The sequence below is a fragment of the Choloepus didactylus genome, chromosome 2 (assembly GCF_015220235.1).
Source record: "Choloepus didactylus isolate mChoDid1 chromosome 2, mChoDid1.pri, whole genome shotgun sequence".
Lineage (NCBI taxonomy): Eukaryota > Metazoa > Chordata > Mammalia > Pilosa > Megalonychidae > Choloepus > Choloepus didactylus.
In genome coordinates this window covers 44,181,514-44,197,907 of record NC_051308.1, presented here as the reverse complement: position 1 = coordinate 44,197,907, position 16,394 = coordinate 44,181,514, and the positions used below count along the sequence as shown (strand labels likewise).

At 36.4% G+C, this 16,394-nt stretch overlaps 1 protein-coding gene across 1 annotated transcript in view; it reads right to left on the bottom strand.

The window, feature by feature from the left end:
* Positions 1–16,394, bottom strand: part of USH2A (usherin) — an 891,077-nt gene that overhangs the window by 605,227 nt on the left and 269,456 nt on the right. The window contains 1 exon segment of the mRNA XM_037823757.1: positions 10,159–10,322. Coding sequence (XP_037679685.1) covers positions 10,159–10,322 — 164 coding nt within the window.

Here is a 16,394-nt window from a genome sequence, read left to right as displayed (position 1 = left end):
ATATTAAACACTAGGATAAGAAGTTAATAATAGATGGGTATATGGGAAAAACGTACCTATCACAAACTACAGACTACAGTTAACAGTAATAGTTCAGTGCCCTTTCATCAACAGAAACAAATGTACCACACCAATACTATTGGTCAATAATACGGGGGGGGGGGGGCAGGTAAGGAATACGGGAGAATTAGGTTTTTTTAAAATTTCTTTTCTGGAGTAACGAAAATGTTCTAAATTTGATCATGGGGCTGTGTGCATAACTATGTGATGATAGCATGAAACACTGATTGTATTTTTCTGATGGTTTCTATGCTATGTGACTATATCTCAATAAAAGTGCATTAAAAAATGAGGGGGAGTTTAAAATGTTCATAGATACATGGAAACAGAGCATTCATCAACAAAATAGCTGCCCTACAAGAATTACTAGGGGGAGTTTTGTAGGTTGAAAGCAAAAGACAGGAGAGAGTGGCTTGGAATAGTGTAAAGAAATACAGTAAGGGTAACTAAAAGGGTAAATGCAAAATCCAATATTACTGAATCCTCAATATATAACTCTACTCTTTAATTCTTATAAAGTTGAGAATACAAAGAAATGAGAAATAATTATTTCCTGATAATCAACATGAAATATAAAGAGGTAAAGTGAGACAAAAAAACATAAAGAGGGGAAACAGAGGGCTATGGGAGCAAAGAACATGTATGCTATTGAAGCTAAACTGGTATCTTTTCAAATTAATAGTTTACAGATAAAGGTTGTATAATATAAACCCTAAGGTGATCACAAAGAAAGTATTTTAAAAATATACAGAACAGAAATCAGAAAGGGATCAGTCAGATACATCACAAAAGATAGACTATACAGAAAAGGAGGTTGCAGTAAAGGAAAGGAGAGAGAAAAAAAGAAATAGAAAAACCAAAGGACAAAATGGCTGAAGTATGCACTGCCTCTACAATAATAACACTGAAAGTTATTGAAATAAACTCCCCAATTAAAAGATACAGATTTGTAGAATGGATTAAAAAAAGCATGATCCAATTATACATTGTTTAAAAGAGACTCACCTTAGACCCAAAGACACAAATAGGCTGAAAGTGAAAGGATGGAAAAATATTCCATGCAAATAGTAACCCAAAAGAGCTGAGATAGCTATATTAATATCGGACAAAACCAAATTTAAGTCAAAAAGCTGTTGTGAGAGACAAAGAAGGACACTATATGTTAATAAAAGGGTCAATCCACCAGAAGAAATAGTAACCATAAATATTTATACACATATCTGTGGTGCCCCAGAATACATGGCACGCACTAGCAGAACTGAAGGGACAAACAGATGTCTCAACAATAATACTTGGAGACTTCAATATACCACTCTCATCAAAATAGATAGAATATCTATATGGAAGATCAATAAGGAAAAAAAGAGCTTGAATAATATGATAAATGAATTCGACCTAACACACTTATACCTAACAGTGCACCCCAATAAAGCAGGATACACATTCTTCTCAAGTACACAGGATCACTCTACAAAATAGACCACATGTTGGGTCACAAAACAAGTCTCAATAAATTTAAACTGATTGAAACTATACAAAGAACCATATTTAAAAAGAAAAAGGAAATTGTGGTATCTAGTTATAGCAGCATGAAGAGTTTGGTGATATAAAACTGGACAAACTTGTCAGATAACCATCAAAACTGACCAAAGAGCAGTCAACAAATTAAGTTACAAACCATTTATTATTGAAAAACTACTGGAGTTTTGAGTAGAAACAGCTGGAATCTGTGGCCTTTTTGTCTAGGGCTGATTCAATTTGTCTTGTTCCATAGGTGAATATGTTACTTTTAACAGAGAAGGGCTGGCTAAAAATATCTGTACTTTTGGTACCAGAGAGGGACTGACTTGATTTGGATTGGGGTTAAAAATCCACAGCTTGATTGCCTAAGAGTATCAAAATCAACTGGGAACAAATGAGGAAAATCCACAGCTTTGCTAAACTGAGGATGCACTCCCAAGTGGGATAAGCGTGAAAATACCAGGAAATAAACAGGGAGATCCAAGAAATGAGAAAGCCATAGAATTGACATAGGTGCCTGGACAATTCAATAGAAGAAAAGATAGCCATTTCAACAAATGATGTCAGAATATTTGAATAACAATATGCAAAAAATAAAAAAGACTTAGAAACTTACCTCAAACCTAACACAATAGAAGAAAATCTTCACTACATTGGTCAAGCAAAGATTTCTTAGGACCCAAAAAGTATGATCCATACAAGAAAAATTTGGTAAATTAGACTTCATCAAAATTAAAAATTTTTGTTCTTTAAAGCATACCATTAAGAAGATGAAAAGATAATCCACAGGATGGGATTATTTGTAAACATATTTACAAAAATTTTACATATTTTTATCTCAAATAAAGAACACTTTTACTCAATAAGAAGACATGCAACTCAACTAAAACATGGGCAAAAGATCTGAAAGACACTTAACCAAAGAAAATACATAAATGACAAATAAGCACATAAATAGATGCTCAACACCCTTAGTCATTAGGGAAATACAAATTCAAACCACAATGAGATACCGCTACACACTTACTAAATGGCCACAATGAAATAGAGCCAATGCCAATGGCTGCCAAGGCCACAGAGAAGTTAGAACTCTCACTCATGGCTGGTAAGAAAGTAAACCAGTTATAGCCACATGGGAAAATAGTTTGGCAGTTTTGAAAAAAGTTAAAAATAAACTTACTGTACAAACATGCCTTTTTTATTCCCAAAGATTTCAAAACATATGTCTACATAAAGACTTGCACAGATATGTTCACAGAAGGATTATCATAACAGCCAAACACTGGAAACAATCTATACACCCTTTAAATAATCAATGGATAAACAAAATATGGTGTATCCAGAAAATGGAGTACTCCTCAGAAATTAAAAGGAATGAACTACTGAGACAGGCAACAATATGGCTGATTCTCAAAGACATTATGCTAAGTGAAAAAAGACCCCAAAAAAACTAAATAAAGGAGAGGTGGCGCAATATGGTGGCATAGGGAGATCTGTAATTTAGTTAGTTCTCTGAAACAACTAGCATATAGCCAGGAACACCTAGTAAATAAGTCTGGAACAACTGTTGGCGGGGAGGGGTGGGCATTGGTGAATGGACAAACATCGTACACCAGTCTGGAATGTGTGAAATGGCTGAAATTGCAGCATAAGGATTGGAAACTTGATGCTCATTACACCTTCTTCCTGAGACCTGGGCCTGTCTGGTCTGGGAAAATCAGACTGGGGTAATCAAGGAAACCAGATGACTAGACAAAAGAAAATTATGAACCACACTAGAAAAAATGAAGAAATGGCCCAATCAAAGGAACAAACTTCTACTTCAAATGAGATACAAGAGTTGAAATGACTAACTAAAGATCTTCAAACAAATATGCTAAATCAATTCAAAAACCAAGTCAATGAGTTGAGGGAAGATGGCAAAAGAGATTAAAGATATAAAGAAGATATTGGACTAACAAGGAAGAACCTGAAAATTTGAAAAAACAAATGGCAAAACTTATCAGAATGAAAGGCATAATAGAAGAGATGAAAAACAAAATAAAGACATACAACAGCAGATCTGAAGAGGCAGAAGAAGAATTCAGGAACTAGAGGACAGAACATCTGAAATCCTACACAAAAAAGAACAGATAGGGAAAATAATGGAAAAATATAAGCAGGGTCTCAGGGAACTGAATGACAACATGAAGTGCATGAATATATGTATCATGGGTGTCCAAGAAGGAGAAGAGATGGGAAAGGGGGCAAAAAGAATAATGGAGGAAATAATCACTGGAAAACTTCCCATCTCTTATGAAAGACATAAAACTACAGACCCAAGAAGCTCAGCGTACCCCAAACAGAATAAATCTAAATATACCTACTCCAAGAGACATAATAATCAGATTATCAAATGTCAACGACAAAGAGAGAATTCTGAAAGCAGTAAGAGAAAAGTGATCCATCACATACAAAGGAAGCTCGATAAGACTATGCGTGGATTTCTCTGTAGAAACCATGGAGGCGAGAAGGCAGTGGCATGATATATTTAAGATACTGAAAGAGAAAAACTGCCAACCAACAATTCTATATCCAGCAAAACTGTCCTTCTAAAATGAGGGAGAGTTTAAAATATTTTCAGACAAACAGACACTGAGATAGTTTGTGAACCTATTCACTGTTGGTAGGTAAGTAGAATGGAGAATCCCATCTGCTCTATAAAAAATACTAAAGGGAACATTACAAGCAGATAGGAAAAGACAGGAGAGAGGTTTGGAAAAGAGAGTAGAAATGAAGACCATTAGTAAGAGTAAAAAGAGAGAGAAAATATAAAAATAAGATACAACATATAAAATCCAAAAGATAAAATGGTAGAGAGTAGATATTACATTGAGTGAAATTAACCAGAAACAAAAGGATGGATACTCTATGGACTCACTAATATGAAATAACATTGATGAGTGAAATTTGAGAGTTAAAGTTGAGAACACAGGTTCCCAGGAGATGGAAAGAACTTAGAAAATGGGCATTTGATGCTGAAGGAGTACATAAAGTTCAACAAAATTGATTCTATAGATCCAGAAATGGATAACATAATATGTGTGATGGCAGCACAATATCGTAAGTACTCTGAACAAAGATGAGTGTGAGTATGGTTGAAAGCAGAAGGCTAGGGGCATGTATGACAGCAGAATGAAAGATAGTAGATACAGACTGGGATTTTACAACTTAGCAAAACCTAGAGCGGTCAATGATGGTGATTAAATGTACAAATATAAGAATGTTTTTAAAAGAGGGAGAACAAATGAATGTTAACACTGCAAGCTGTTGAAAATTGGATGGTATGGGGGAAAATACAATCAATGCAAACTAGAGTCTATAGTTAATGGCAACATTGTAAGATGCTTCCATTAACTGTAACAAAGGCAGTATACTAAAGCTAAATGCCTATAAGGGGGGATATAAGGGAGTGATTCTTGGTGGTGGTGGTGTTGTTTGGCCTTTTCATTGTATTTTAATTTATTTTTGTTTTTCTTCTATCTTTTATATTTTTATTCTTCATTTATTTTCTCCTTTTCCTCTTTCTTTGTTGAAGAAATGGAAATGTCCTCATATACAGTGTGATGCTGAATGCATAATTATGTGATTATACCACCAGGAATCACTGACTGTTTACTTAGAATGGATTGTATGGTGTGTGTATAAAACTGTTTGGAAAATAGAGGGATACAAGTGCTGGGGAAAATGTGGAGAGAGGGATGTACCTATTCACTGTTGGTAGGTAAGTAGAATGGTGTAGCCTATCTGGAGGACAGTGTGGGAGTTTCACAGGAAGCTAACTATGGGGTTGTCATATGGCCCTGCAACCCCATTATTGGGTATATAATTGGAAGAACTGAGAGCAGGGACACGAATGGACATGGCACACTGGTGTTTATCGTGGCAGTATTCATGATTCACAATGGATGGAGGTAAACTAAGGGTCACTGACCAATAAATGGAATGGTGAACTGTCATATACACATACAATGGAATATTGAGTGGCGGCAAGAAGAAGTTGTGAAGTATGCAACTAAGTGAATGGACACTGAGGATAGCATGTTGAGTGAAATCAGTCAGAATCAAAAAGACAAACGTAACGCCTCACTAAAATGGACTAACTATAATGTGCAAACTCTGAGAATTGAATTTGAGAGCATAGGTTATCAGGGATAAAGTTTCCTAGATTGTAAGCTTTTATAGCAATCACATCCGTTCATGAGTGTTAATGGTTATTTCTAAATTCTGAGATGATGAGCTGTTTATGTATAAACTGGTTGGTCCCTGGAACTTCAGGTGTCTATGTAGACACCTGAGACTCAGAGCCAGAGTTTGGTAGCTACTATGAATGTCAACATACCCCATACAGCAAATGTTACAGAAGCTGAAGAAAGAGATCAAACTTTAATTAGAGATAGGAACAAAATGGACTTGGTTAGGAGTAAGGTAAAGTAGACTAAAGGGAAAAGGATGATAATGTGTTTTAAAACTTCAACTTGTGAGACCAAAGTCATAGATGTTTATTTGGTGGAAAATCTATTATCTTCTGTTGCATGCTATATAATGTAACTTGTATGGTTGGTTTACTCAAAACACTATAATTACATGGACCCTAAATAGGGAGTGAAAACTGGTTGGTTCGTACAGGTTAGTATGAAACCCCGATACATCCAAGAATAATTTGGGCAGAGAATAAAAAGTATTTGCAAAGCCCCCTTAAGAGACTGGGGAAAATTGGAAATATTAAACTTCCCTACCTGGGGAATTCCTGATATTCTTGCAAGCACTGGGGCTACCATTGTAGCAGGCCAGTCCCTCGATCTTGGGGCTTGAACTCAGGAAGGTTGTTACTGCAAAGGAGAGGCTAAGCCTACTTATAATTGTCCCTAAGAATCACCCCAAGAGAACCTCTTTTATTGCTCAGATGTGGCCTCTCTCTCTAAGCCAGCACTGCAGGTAAACCCATGCCCTCCCCCCCCAACATGGGATATGACTCTGAGGGGTGTAAAACTCCCTGGCAACGTGGGACATGATTCCTGGGGATGAACCTGGACCTGGCATCATGAGATTGAGAGAATCTCCTTGACCAAAAGGGGGAAGCAAAATGAAACAAAATAAAGTTTTGGTGGATGAGAGATTTCAAATGGAATTCAGAGGTCATTCTGGAGGTTATTCTTATGCATTATATAGATATCCCTTTTTAGTTTTTAGTGTATTCAAATAGCTAGGAGGAAATACCTGAAACTGTGGAACTGTAATCCAGTATCCTTGATTCTTGAAGACGATCGCATAACTGTGTAGCCCACACAGATGACTGTGTGATTGTGAAAACCTTGCGTCCCATACCCACTTTCTGGTGTATGGACAGATGAGTAGGAAAAAGGGGGACAAAAAGTAAATAAATAATAGAGGGGAAAGGAGTATAAGAAGTTTTGGGTGTTCTTTTTTACTTTTATGTTTATTTTTATTCTTATTTTTATTTCTTGGAGTAATGAAAATGTTAAAAAATTTGGCTGTGGTGATGAATGCACAATCATATGATACTGTGAATAACAGATTGTACACTTTGGATGATTTTATGGTATGTGAATAAATCTCAATAAAATTGCATTAAAAAAAAACAAAAAAAACAAAAAAAAAACCTAAATAAGTATTATATGATTTCATTTATATAAAATTTCCAGAAAAGGTAAAATCATAGGATCAAAAAAACAGATAACTGGTTGCTTGGGTCTAGAAGTAATAGTGGGAATTGACTAGAAATGGGCACAGAGGAACTTTTTTAGACTGATAAAAGTGTTCTAAACCTAGATTATAGTGATGTTTGTACAACTATAAATTTACTAAATTTCATCAAACTGTATACTTAAGATGAATTTATGATATGTAAAAATAATAATTCAATAAATCTGTTCTAAAAAAGAGAGAGCTATAAGAGGTTATCTGATAAGTATAAAGAAAAATTTGAATGATGAAAAGATGGATTAAAAACAAAGATAAACATAAAAGAACATTGTCAAGAAATCTTAAACATGAATGAGGTTTGGCTGGTTAGAAGCAGCACTGTATGTGTGTGTGTTTAGTTAAATTTACAGTCAGAAGTCTAGGGTAAATTGGAATGTCACTCAGTAGGAGAGCTTATAGAAAGCAGATCTATTTAATTCCTGTTTTGCTTCTTTCCTTCCTAACAAGGAGAATGACTACCAGATTGGAGAGTATGAAACACATAGGAAAGAAGTTAATCACATGATATGTGATTATATTAAAAGATAACTTCTAGCTACATTATTTGAAGTCTTGTGGACTTTGGAAATATCTCAAGGTTCCCATCCACCCCAGCCCCAAACCCTGCCAAAAAAATCACAGATGGTACTGCTATAATATTGTCAGTGGTCTCTAGGGAAGGGGGAAAGGTAATAATAGTTATAATCTCATGGTTCCCAAACCCTGTGGAGGGGCACCATGAGACATTTTAACTCTTCACGAGAAGCACTGGTCTTTGACATTGGTCAACACTGGGCAAAATACTAGCCTGAGGTAGTTCACAGTTTCCACAATAGATAGCACTACATTTCTTTCAATGGTGTCCTCCCTTTTGAAGCTGGATTTTCTGGCTGTTGCTAGGATAAAAAGCAAGTATAAAGTGAAAATTAGGGTAGAGCAGGAAATAAGATGGCTCCCTTCGCAGTTATCCCACAGTTATCACTTGCCCGCTTCCCTTAACCACTCCCTTTTATCATCAGTGTGCCCATCACTCTTAGAGACTGTTTTGAGTTGCTTTGGAGGTAGGAATCCTATCTAATTGTGTTTTAATGAATTACCTAGGCTGATGCCGAACTTCTAACTTTGCATAGTGTTTTATAAAGGTTTGTTAAGCACAAACCTAAAACAGCAGTAACAACAAGCAGTAGAAGGAATGAGTTCAATACCAAGAATCGAAATTTTAAAGGGTCAGAAAAATCAAAATGAATATATCCAGGGAAGAATAATTAGGATGTATTTGCAAAGACCAAGAATGGTTAGTCCAGAGAAGGAAAAATTTAATATAGAAGTAAATGTCACCCATTACTAAGAAATGTAGGCCAGGTTTCCAGTGACTAGACTATACAGTTTTGCCCAAGGCATAATTCCTAGACATTGTCATAGGTGCAAGAAGAGGAACAAAAAGTGAAGCAGATACCAATATTTTCTCACAAAATTAGTGGCAGAACCAATCAGAACTCACTAAGTCTAGGTATGTTGTATGCAATGCTATTCTATTACAGATGATTTGATATTCTATAACTCACATCTAAAAGGAATGTACTGGAATTTGTGTTGCACAAAAATCAATAAAATGCATAGCTAATCAATGAATAACAAATATTAATTAAATGCCCAATGAAATCCAATTTGTGCTTAGACTATATTTATATTCAGAGGCAATTATGATAGTCCTTTCCCAAGCAAAGCATAAATACTGAGAGTTTTACTTTGCAGATGACATATACTAAAACCTAGTTGCTAGGGTGAAACATAAGATACCGAAGAAACACCGATATAAAATCTAAACATGTCATGTTAATCACTGGCTGCACTCTGCCTTCCATTACCTCAAAACCTAGTACAGTTTCTGTGGAGCCAGTATTCAGTTACTTATTTCTCTCCCTCCCTTAAATGTAGATAGCACAATTCCAGGTTTGTGATGAACTGTCAGGACTTGTGGCATTTCCTAGCATTGTGACTCAAGACCATCTCAGGACAACACAATAATATGTATTGCACACTACACTGAGAGGGCTCCTTACCACATGTTCCCCAGCAGGCATTTCTTAGGAATTCTGGAAAATGAAAGGATATACAATCTTGAGGTAAATATAAAGAAATCTTCAATATGTTATGAAATAGTAGGAATGCATATTACCTTGAGAGGTCAATTCAAGGCACTGGAGAATGGTGTTGCATCATTTGTACTTATACCAAGATATAATCTTTGGCTTCAAGATATTTAAGACATTAATGTGAACAATGTTTCAACAACTAATACAACTTAAATCAGAAAGAAATGAATATCAAATATAGGAATAAGCAGTATGTTGTGATAAATAATGATAATAATTACTATGGTAATAATAAACAACTAATAGTAGCACAGTGTCCATAAAGTTCTGGGGTTAGGAGACTATGAAAATCTTACATGTATCATACATGGTAATGTCCTTGGGTGGTAGAGTGACCAATCATCTGTGTTTACCCAGTACTGTCCTGATTTTAGCACTGAAAGTAGCATGTTCAGGGAAAACCAGGACTTGGGTCACCTTATTGGTAATTTCATTCCAATAAACCATTGTGAATTTCCCTCTAGGAACATAATCATATCATCATTTTCAATTATCTAATCAAGGAAAAAGAACAGAAGTTTCATTTAATGTAACATTTTTCTTTTAATTTTCTCACCCAACTTCTCCACATTGTACTTAAACCTTCCTGATGGGATCCAAGTAGAGAAAGTGAACAAGACACTCTTCCCTGTATGATGTTGCTTCATAAACCAGCACTGAGACAGAGTTCACTTACTTGTGCTGCAACCTAATTGATTGTTGACATCCAAATGGCTTGCGCTGGGAACACAAGCATCACACTTTGAGCCAGTGACAAATTGTTTACAGAAACACTGGCCTGTGACCGAGTGACAGGTTTCATTCAAGGATCCTGAGGGGTGACAATTGCAAGGCTGACATCTGAAAACAAAACAAACCATCAAAGAGTAGAATTTTGATTAATAATTTGTAATATAAGGTCTAACTATCAATAACATTGCAGGGTGAGACGGTCCTGTTTTCCCAATATATTGAAAAGGATGCTTCAGCCAAAGAAACAAACAAGAAGCAAAATAAAACAGAAAGTCTTTATTAAAACTCTGCTGAAGATAAAATCGGTATGAAACCTTCTCTTCATAAATTAATTAATGGTCCAAAGTATTATATTTCTTTTTTTCTTTGCCACAATACATTTTACGGATTTTTTTTAAATAACTAGTTGTTCAATTAGAATACTGTAAATTTTGCTTTCTCACAAAAGCATTCTCTTATTAACTAAAAATTTAGATCTTTTTAAGTAACCATCCAGTTGTGAAATAGAGAACTGGGGGTGATAATCATTGCGCGTCCTAAGAAATCTTGAAATTATATATTTAGTTTTATAAAGACTAAGTTTCACTAAAAAGATACTATAGAGTTAAAGTTTAAGGAAGACATATTCAAATACTGTTAGTACTTTAATATAGATTGTATTTTCATATTCTGTTTTATCTGAAACTCATTCGTCCATAATGGTAGGAGAATACAGCTTTATTCTGATTTACTAAAAGATGTTTAATGGCATGAATATAATGAGGTTCCTTCACTCCGACTTAAATTTCTTGGACCCAAGTTACATATCAAAATCAATGTCCTGGCATTTTGCTATGACAGAAACTAAAACATGTTTCCTCAGAGTGAATTATTCAAAGACTTAACCTACCCCAACGGCACTGATTAGAATCCACAGTTCTGGCATCAGAGAAGTAAAAACAACACATGTAAGAGGACTATCTACCTTTAAACAGGTACCCTCTATGTGATACACTTTAAACAACATTAAATGGATTCACCTATATTTTCTAATAAAGATACCAAATGGATAGTGTTACTTTAAACCACTGAAACTTTTACAGTGTGATCTCTTGTGTAATCATTCAACACCCTTAAAAAGGCTGATAAAAGCTAAAGCTGCTAAATAAGCTACAAATTTGTTTTATGGACTAATATCCTTTTGGGAATAAATAAAGTACAGTTTTTCTTGAAAACCACAATACTGTAGCTTGTCCTTTTTATGGTATAAAAGGACATTTCCCCCCAACAAACAACTATATTAGTTCCTTCATCTATAGACATTGCATCAGAAGTCCATTTCAACCATTAAATGCTTTGTTAAGGCTACTTAGTACTAGAGCTGAAGAAATTATGTATTAAATTAAAATGGAATTACAGAAGCAATGAAATATTAGATTTGCTCTTAATTTCATTTTATGCTATTACTTAGAGTATATCATTGTAGGCTTTTAATAAAATATTGTTGAGCATAAACAATAAGAGGCAAGCTTTTCCCAATGCATATATATATATCGCTATGACACTCATGAATAAATGTCTCTTGAGTATTTCAGTTTTTATTGCCATTCACTCGTGAGACAATCATACTTATTTTACATACAGTACATTCAGAGTAATAGTTTCCAGTATATAACATAATTCCTTTCCTTTATGTAGTCTATTTTCTTCCAGCCAACTGCTACACAGATAACTCTAAGTCAGTGCTGTCAATATACATGGGATATTAAGTTCTACATCCAAATGAAATAAATAAATCACTTCTAAGGAAAGCATGCAATGTTTTGAGTAATTAAATGTAACTCTTCCTGATTTTACGGTCTCTAATCCCAGCCATTGTTGTCTCTAACTTACCTGACTTGTTATAATTGCTTGATTTCAGTAAGGAAATTTTGCCTAAATGAAGTTCAAAGAAGGAGACTTTTCTGCATGCTGCACTTTGTCTCTAGCCCAAAAGACACTGGAGATAATTTTGTAATTAAGGTTTAAGTAAAACGATTCCTGTAAATTTCTCAACCACTCAAATATAATTTAAAACATTTCCAAGACTCTTTAGCAAATAAGCCAGAAGTTTGATGTCATTTTATAAGTGATCCCTCCTCAAGAGTATCTCCTAAATGAAATATACTTTGCATTTATTGAAACAAAATTATACAGAATAAAGGGAAAGACATTTTAAACTTAGAAAGGGAAATACCAAACTAAGATGAATTGTGATATTGATTTTGCCAGGATAAATGGTTTTTGTAATATTAATATAAAGGAACCTTTATTGCACTGACTCTCTAGGTACAGCCAGAGCTTCTCCCGCAATCTGTTTAAAATCTTCATTTTTCATCCTTATGGGAAAACCTCACTTGCTAAATGGATTTCATAAAGAGTAATCTGTCAAGATTTATATAGATAAACAATTTGTGATGTTTATTGACCAGTTCATTATGGTAAACAAAACAGGAGAAAAGCACCACTAATCTCTGCCAGCACTCTGCTATACAGCCCTGTTTGGGCCCTGATGTAATTCAGTGTTTACCAGATACAATGGGAAAGATGTTAATTGGTCTCTATCTTTTAAATCACAAATATCATATATTTTTCTTTCCAGGGAGTTTCTTTCAGGTGTACAGTCAGTAAGAGAAATAGTTATCCTGTTTACTTTTGCAATGATAGTAAAGGGAATATTGCCTTTTATTGTCACAAACTTCATCATCTAAGGAAGAGTTACTATAGTTGGTCCAAGGATATGTTCCAGGATGTAGATCTCTTTATTGGCATTTCTCTTTGGAGACCTCTTCTTGTGTCTGGAGACTCAACTCTTAGGTAACATCAAACTGATTAAATTATTGATATAAATAGTCTTCAACGAGGGTCAATTATGTCCCAGGACTGGAATGAAGACTGAGGACATAAAGATGAATAAGAGCTTTCCCTAACTTCAAAGGGCTCATTCTCTAGTGCAAAAGAAAAATGTGAAGGGCATTAATAATGTGTTTGCAGACTCTATGAATCACAGAAAAGGAGCAACCACCCAGTCTGATGGCAGAGGATGGAACAGGGAAAAGACCATTGAGAGACGAATCTTGGAAGAAATGCTTGGGCTTAATTTAAAAGAGGAGTAGGAATAAACTAGATAAATTGAGGAGGGGAGGAAACAGAGAGAAAAGAAACATCATGGCACAGTGTGAAACTACAAGCAATTCAGATTTCTGGATAAAAACTTCAAGAGAAGGGGTGGTGACAGATAAAGTTAGAGAGGTAAGCAAGAGGTTAGATTGTTTAAGACCTAGTATACACTTGTAGGAACTTGAACTTTAATATACATAATGAAGAGACAGGTACTGGGTTTTACGTTGGCAAATAGCATTGGCATAGTATTTATATGGATGGGACTAAGGTGGACATGTCTCAAGATATAGTGAGGTCAAGTAACTCTTGTGATATAAGCCTTCCAAGGAGATAATGAGGTGTTAAAATGGGGTTTAAGAAATAATCAGTAAGTAAAATTGGTAGGATGTGGTGACAAATTGAAAAGAAAAGGAAAGAAGGGTATGAAGTTACTCCTGGTTTTCATATTTGGCGACTGGTGGATGATGGTGACACTGTAAAAAGAACACAGGAGCAAGAGATCTCAAAATGTTTAGGGATTTTAGAGAAGGGTTATTAATAATTAATGATTATTAATGAAAAGAAGGGAAAGAAACTTCAAGGCAAATTGGAGAAACTGGGCAAAGAGTTTCCTTTCATCAGCCCTTAGCAAGAAGACTAGCACACAATAAAAATTCAATATTCAATTATTAAAAATTGTTGAATAAATGAATGAATGAATAAAGCACTAGGAAAGCCCCAATTAAGATAAATCCAAGTAAGACATATAGTTCTAATGACAATTTAGCTTTTTAATCCCTTTTTGATTGGTATAACTCTGTTCCCCTGACTAACCTCACCCCCAAGAAATAGATGGCTTGGGAGGCGGGGCAAGATGGCGGACTGGTGAGCTGTATGTTTTAGTTACTCCTCCAGGAAAGTAGGCAGAAAGCAAGGAACTGCGTGGACTGGACACCACAGAGCAATCTGACTTTGGGCATACTTCATACAACACTCATGAAAACGTGGAACTGCTGAGATCAGCGAAATCTGTAAGTTTTTGCGGCCAGGGGACCCGTGCCCCTCCCTGCCAGGCTCAGTCCCGTGGGAGGAGGGGCTGTCAGCTCCGGGAAAGAGAAGGGAGAACTGCAGTGGCAGCCCTTATCGGAAACTCATTCTACTGAGCCAAACTCCAACCATAGATAGACTGAGACCAGACACCAGAGAATCTGTGAGCAGCCAGCCCAGCAGAGAGGAGACAGGCATAGAAAAAAAACAACACGAAAAACTCCAAAATAAAAGCGGAGGATTTTTGGAGTTCTGGTGAACATAGAAAGGGGAAGGGCAGAGCTCAGGCCCCGAGGCGCATATGCAAATCCCGAAGAAAAGCTGATCTCTCTGCCCTGTGGACCTTTCCTTAATGGCCCAGGTTGCTTTGTCTCTTAGCATTTCAATAACCCATTAGATCTCTGAGGAGGGCCCTTTTTTTTTTTTTTTTTAATCCTTTTTTCTTTTTCTAAAACAATTACTCTAAGAAGCCCAATACAGAAAGCTTCAAAGACTTGCAATTTGGGCAGATCAACTCAAGTGCAGAACTAAGAGAGCTCTGAGACAAAAGGCAATAATCCAGTGGCTGAGAAAATTCACTAAACACCACAACTTCCCAAGAAAAGGGGGGTGTCCGCTCACAGCCATCATCCTGGTGGACAGGAAACACTCCTGCCCGTCGCCAGCCCCATAGCCCAGAGCTGCCCCAGACAACCCAGTGTGACGGAAGTCCTTCAAATAACAGGCACACACCACAAAACTGGGTGTGGACATTAGCCTTCCCTGCAACCTCAGCTGATTGTCCTAGAGTTGGGAAGGTAGAGCAGTGTGAATTAACAAAGCCCCATTCAGCCATCATTTCAGCAGACTGGGAGCCTCCGTACACAGCCCAGCAGCCCAGAACTGCCCTGAGGGGATGGCACTCACCTGTGACATAGCACAGTCATCCCTCAACAGAGGACCCGGGGTGCACAGCCTGGAAGAGGGGCCCACTTGCAAGTCTCAGGAGCCATACGCCAATACCAAGGACTTGTGGGTCAGTGGCAGAGACAAACTGTGGCAGGACTGAACTGAAGGATTAGACTATTGCAGCAGCTTTAAAACTCTAGGATCACCAGGGAGATTTGATTGTTAGGGCCACCCCCCCTCCCTGACTGCCCAGAAACACGCCCCATATACAGGGCAGGCAACACCAACTACACACGCAAGCTTGGTACACCAATTGGACCCCACAAGACTCACTCCCCCACTCACCAAAAAGGCTAAGCAGGGGAGAACTGGCTTGTGGAGAACAGGTGGCTCGTGGACGCCACCTGCTGGTTAGTTAGAGAAAGTGTACTCCACGAAGCTGTAGATCTGATAAATTAGAGATAAGGACTTCAATTGGTCTACAAATCCTAAAAGCACCCTATCAAGTTCAGCAAATGCCACGAGGCCAAAAACAACAGAAAATTATAAAGCATATGAAAAAACCAGACGATATGGATAACCCAAGCCCAAGCACCCAAATCAAAAGACCAGAAGAGACACAGCACCTAGAGCAGCTACTCAAAGAACTAAAGATGAACAATGAGACCATAGTATGGGAGACAAAGGAAATTAAGAAGACCCTAGAAGAGCATAAAGAAGACATTGCAAGACTAAATAAAAAAATGGATGATCTTATGGAAATTAAAGAAACTGTTGACCAAATTAAAAAGATTCTGGACACTCACAGTACAAGACTAGAGGAAGTTGAACAACGAATCAGTGACCTGGAAGATGACAGAATGGAAAATGAAAGCATAAAAGAAAGAATGGGGAAAAAAATTAAAAAAATCGAAACGGACCTCAGGGATATGATAGATAATATGAAACGTCCGAATATAAGACTCATTGGTGTCCCAGAAGGGGAAGAAAAAGGTAAAGGTCTAGGAAGAGTATTCAAAGAAATTGTTGGGGAAAACTTCCCAAATCTTCTAAACAACATAAATACACAAATCATAAATGCTCAGCGAACTCCAAATAGAATAAATCCAAATAAACCCACTCCGA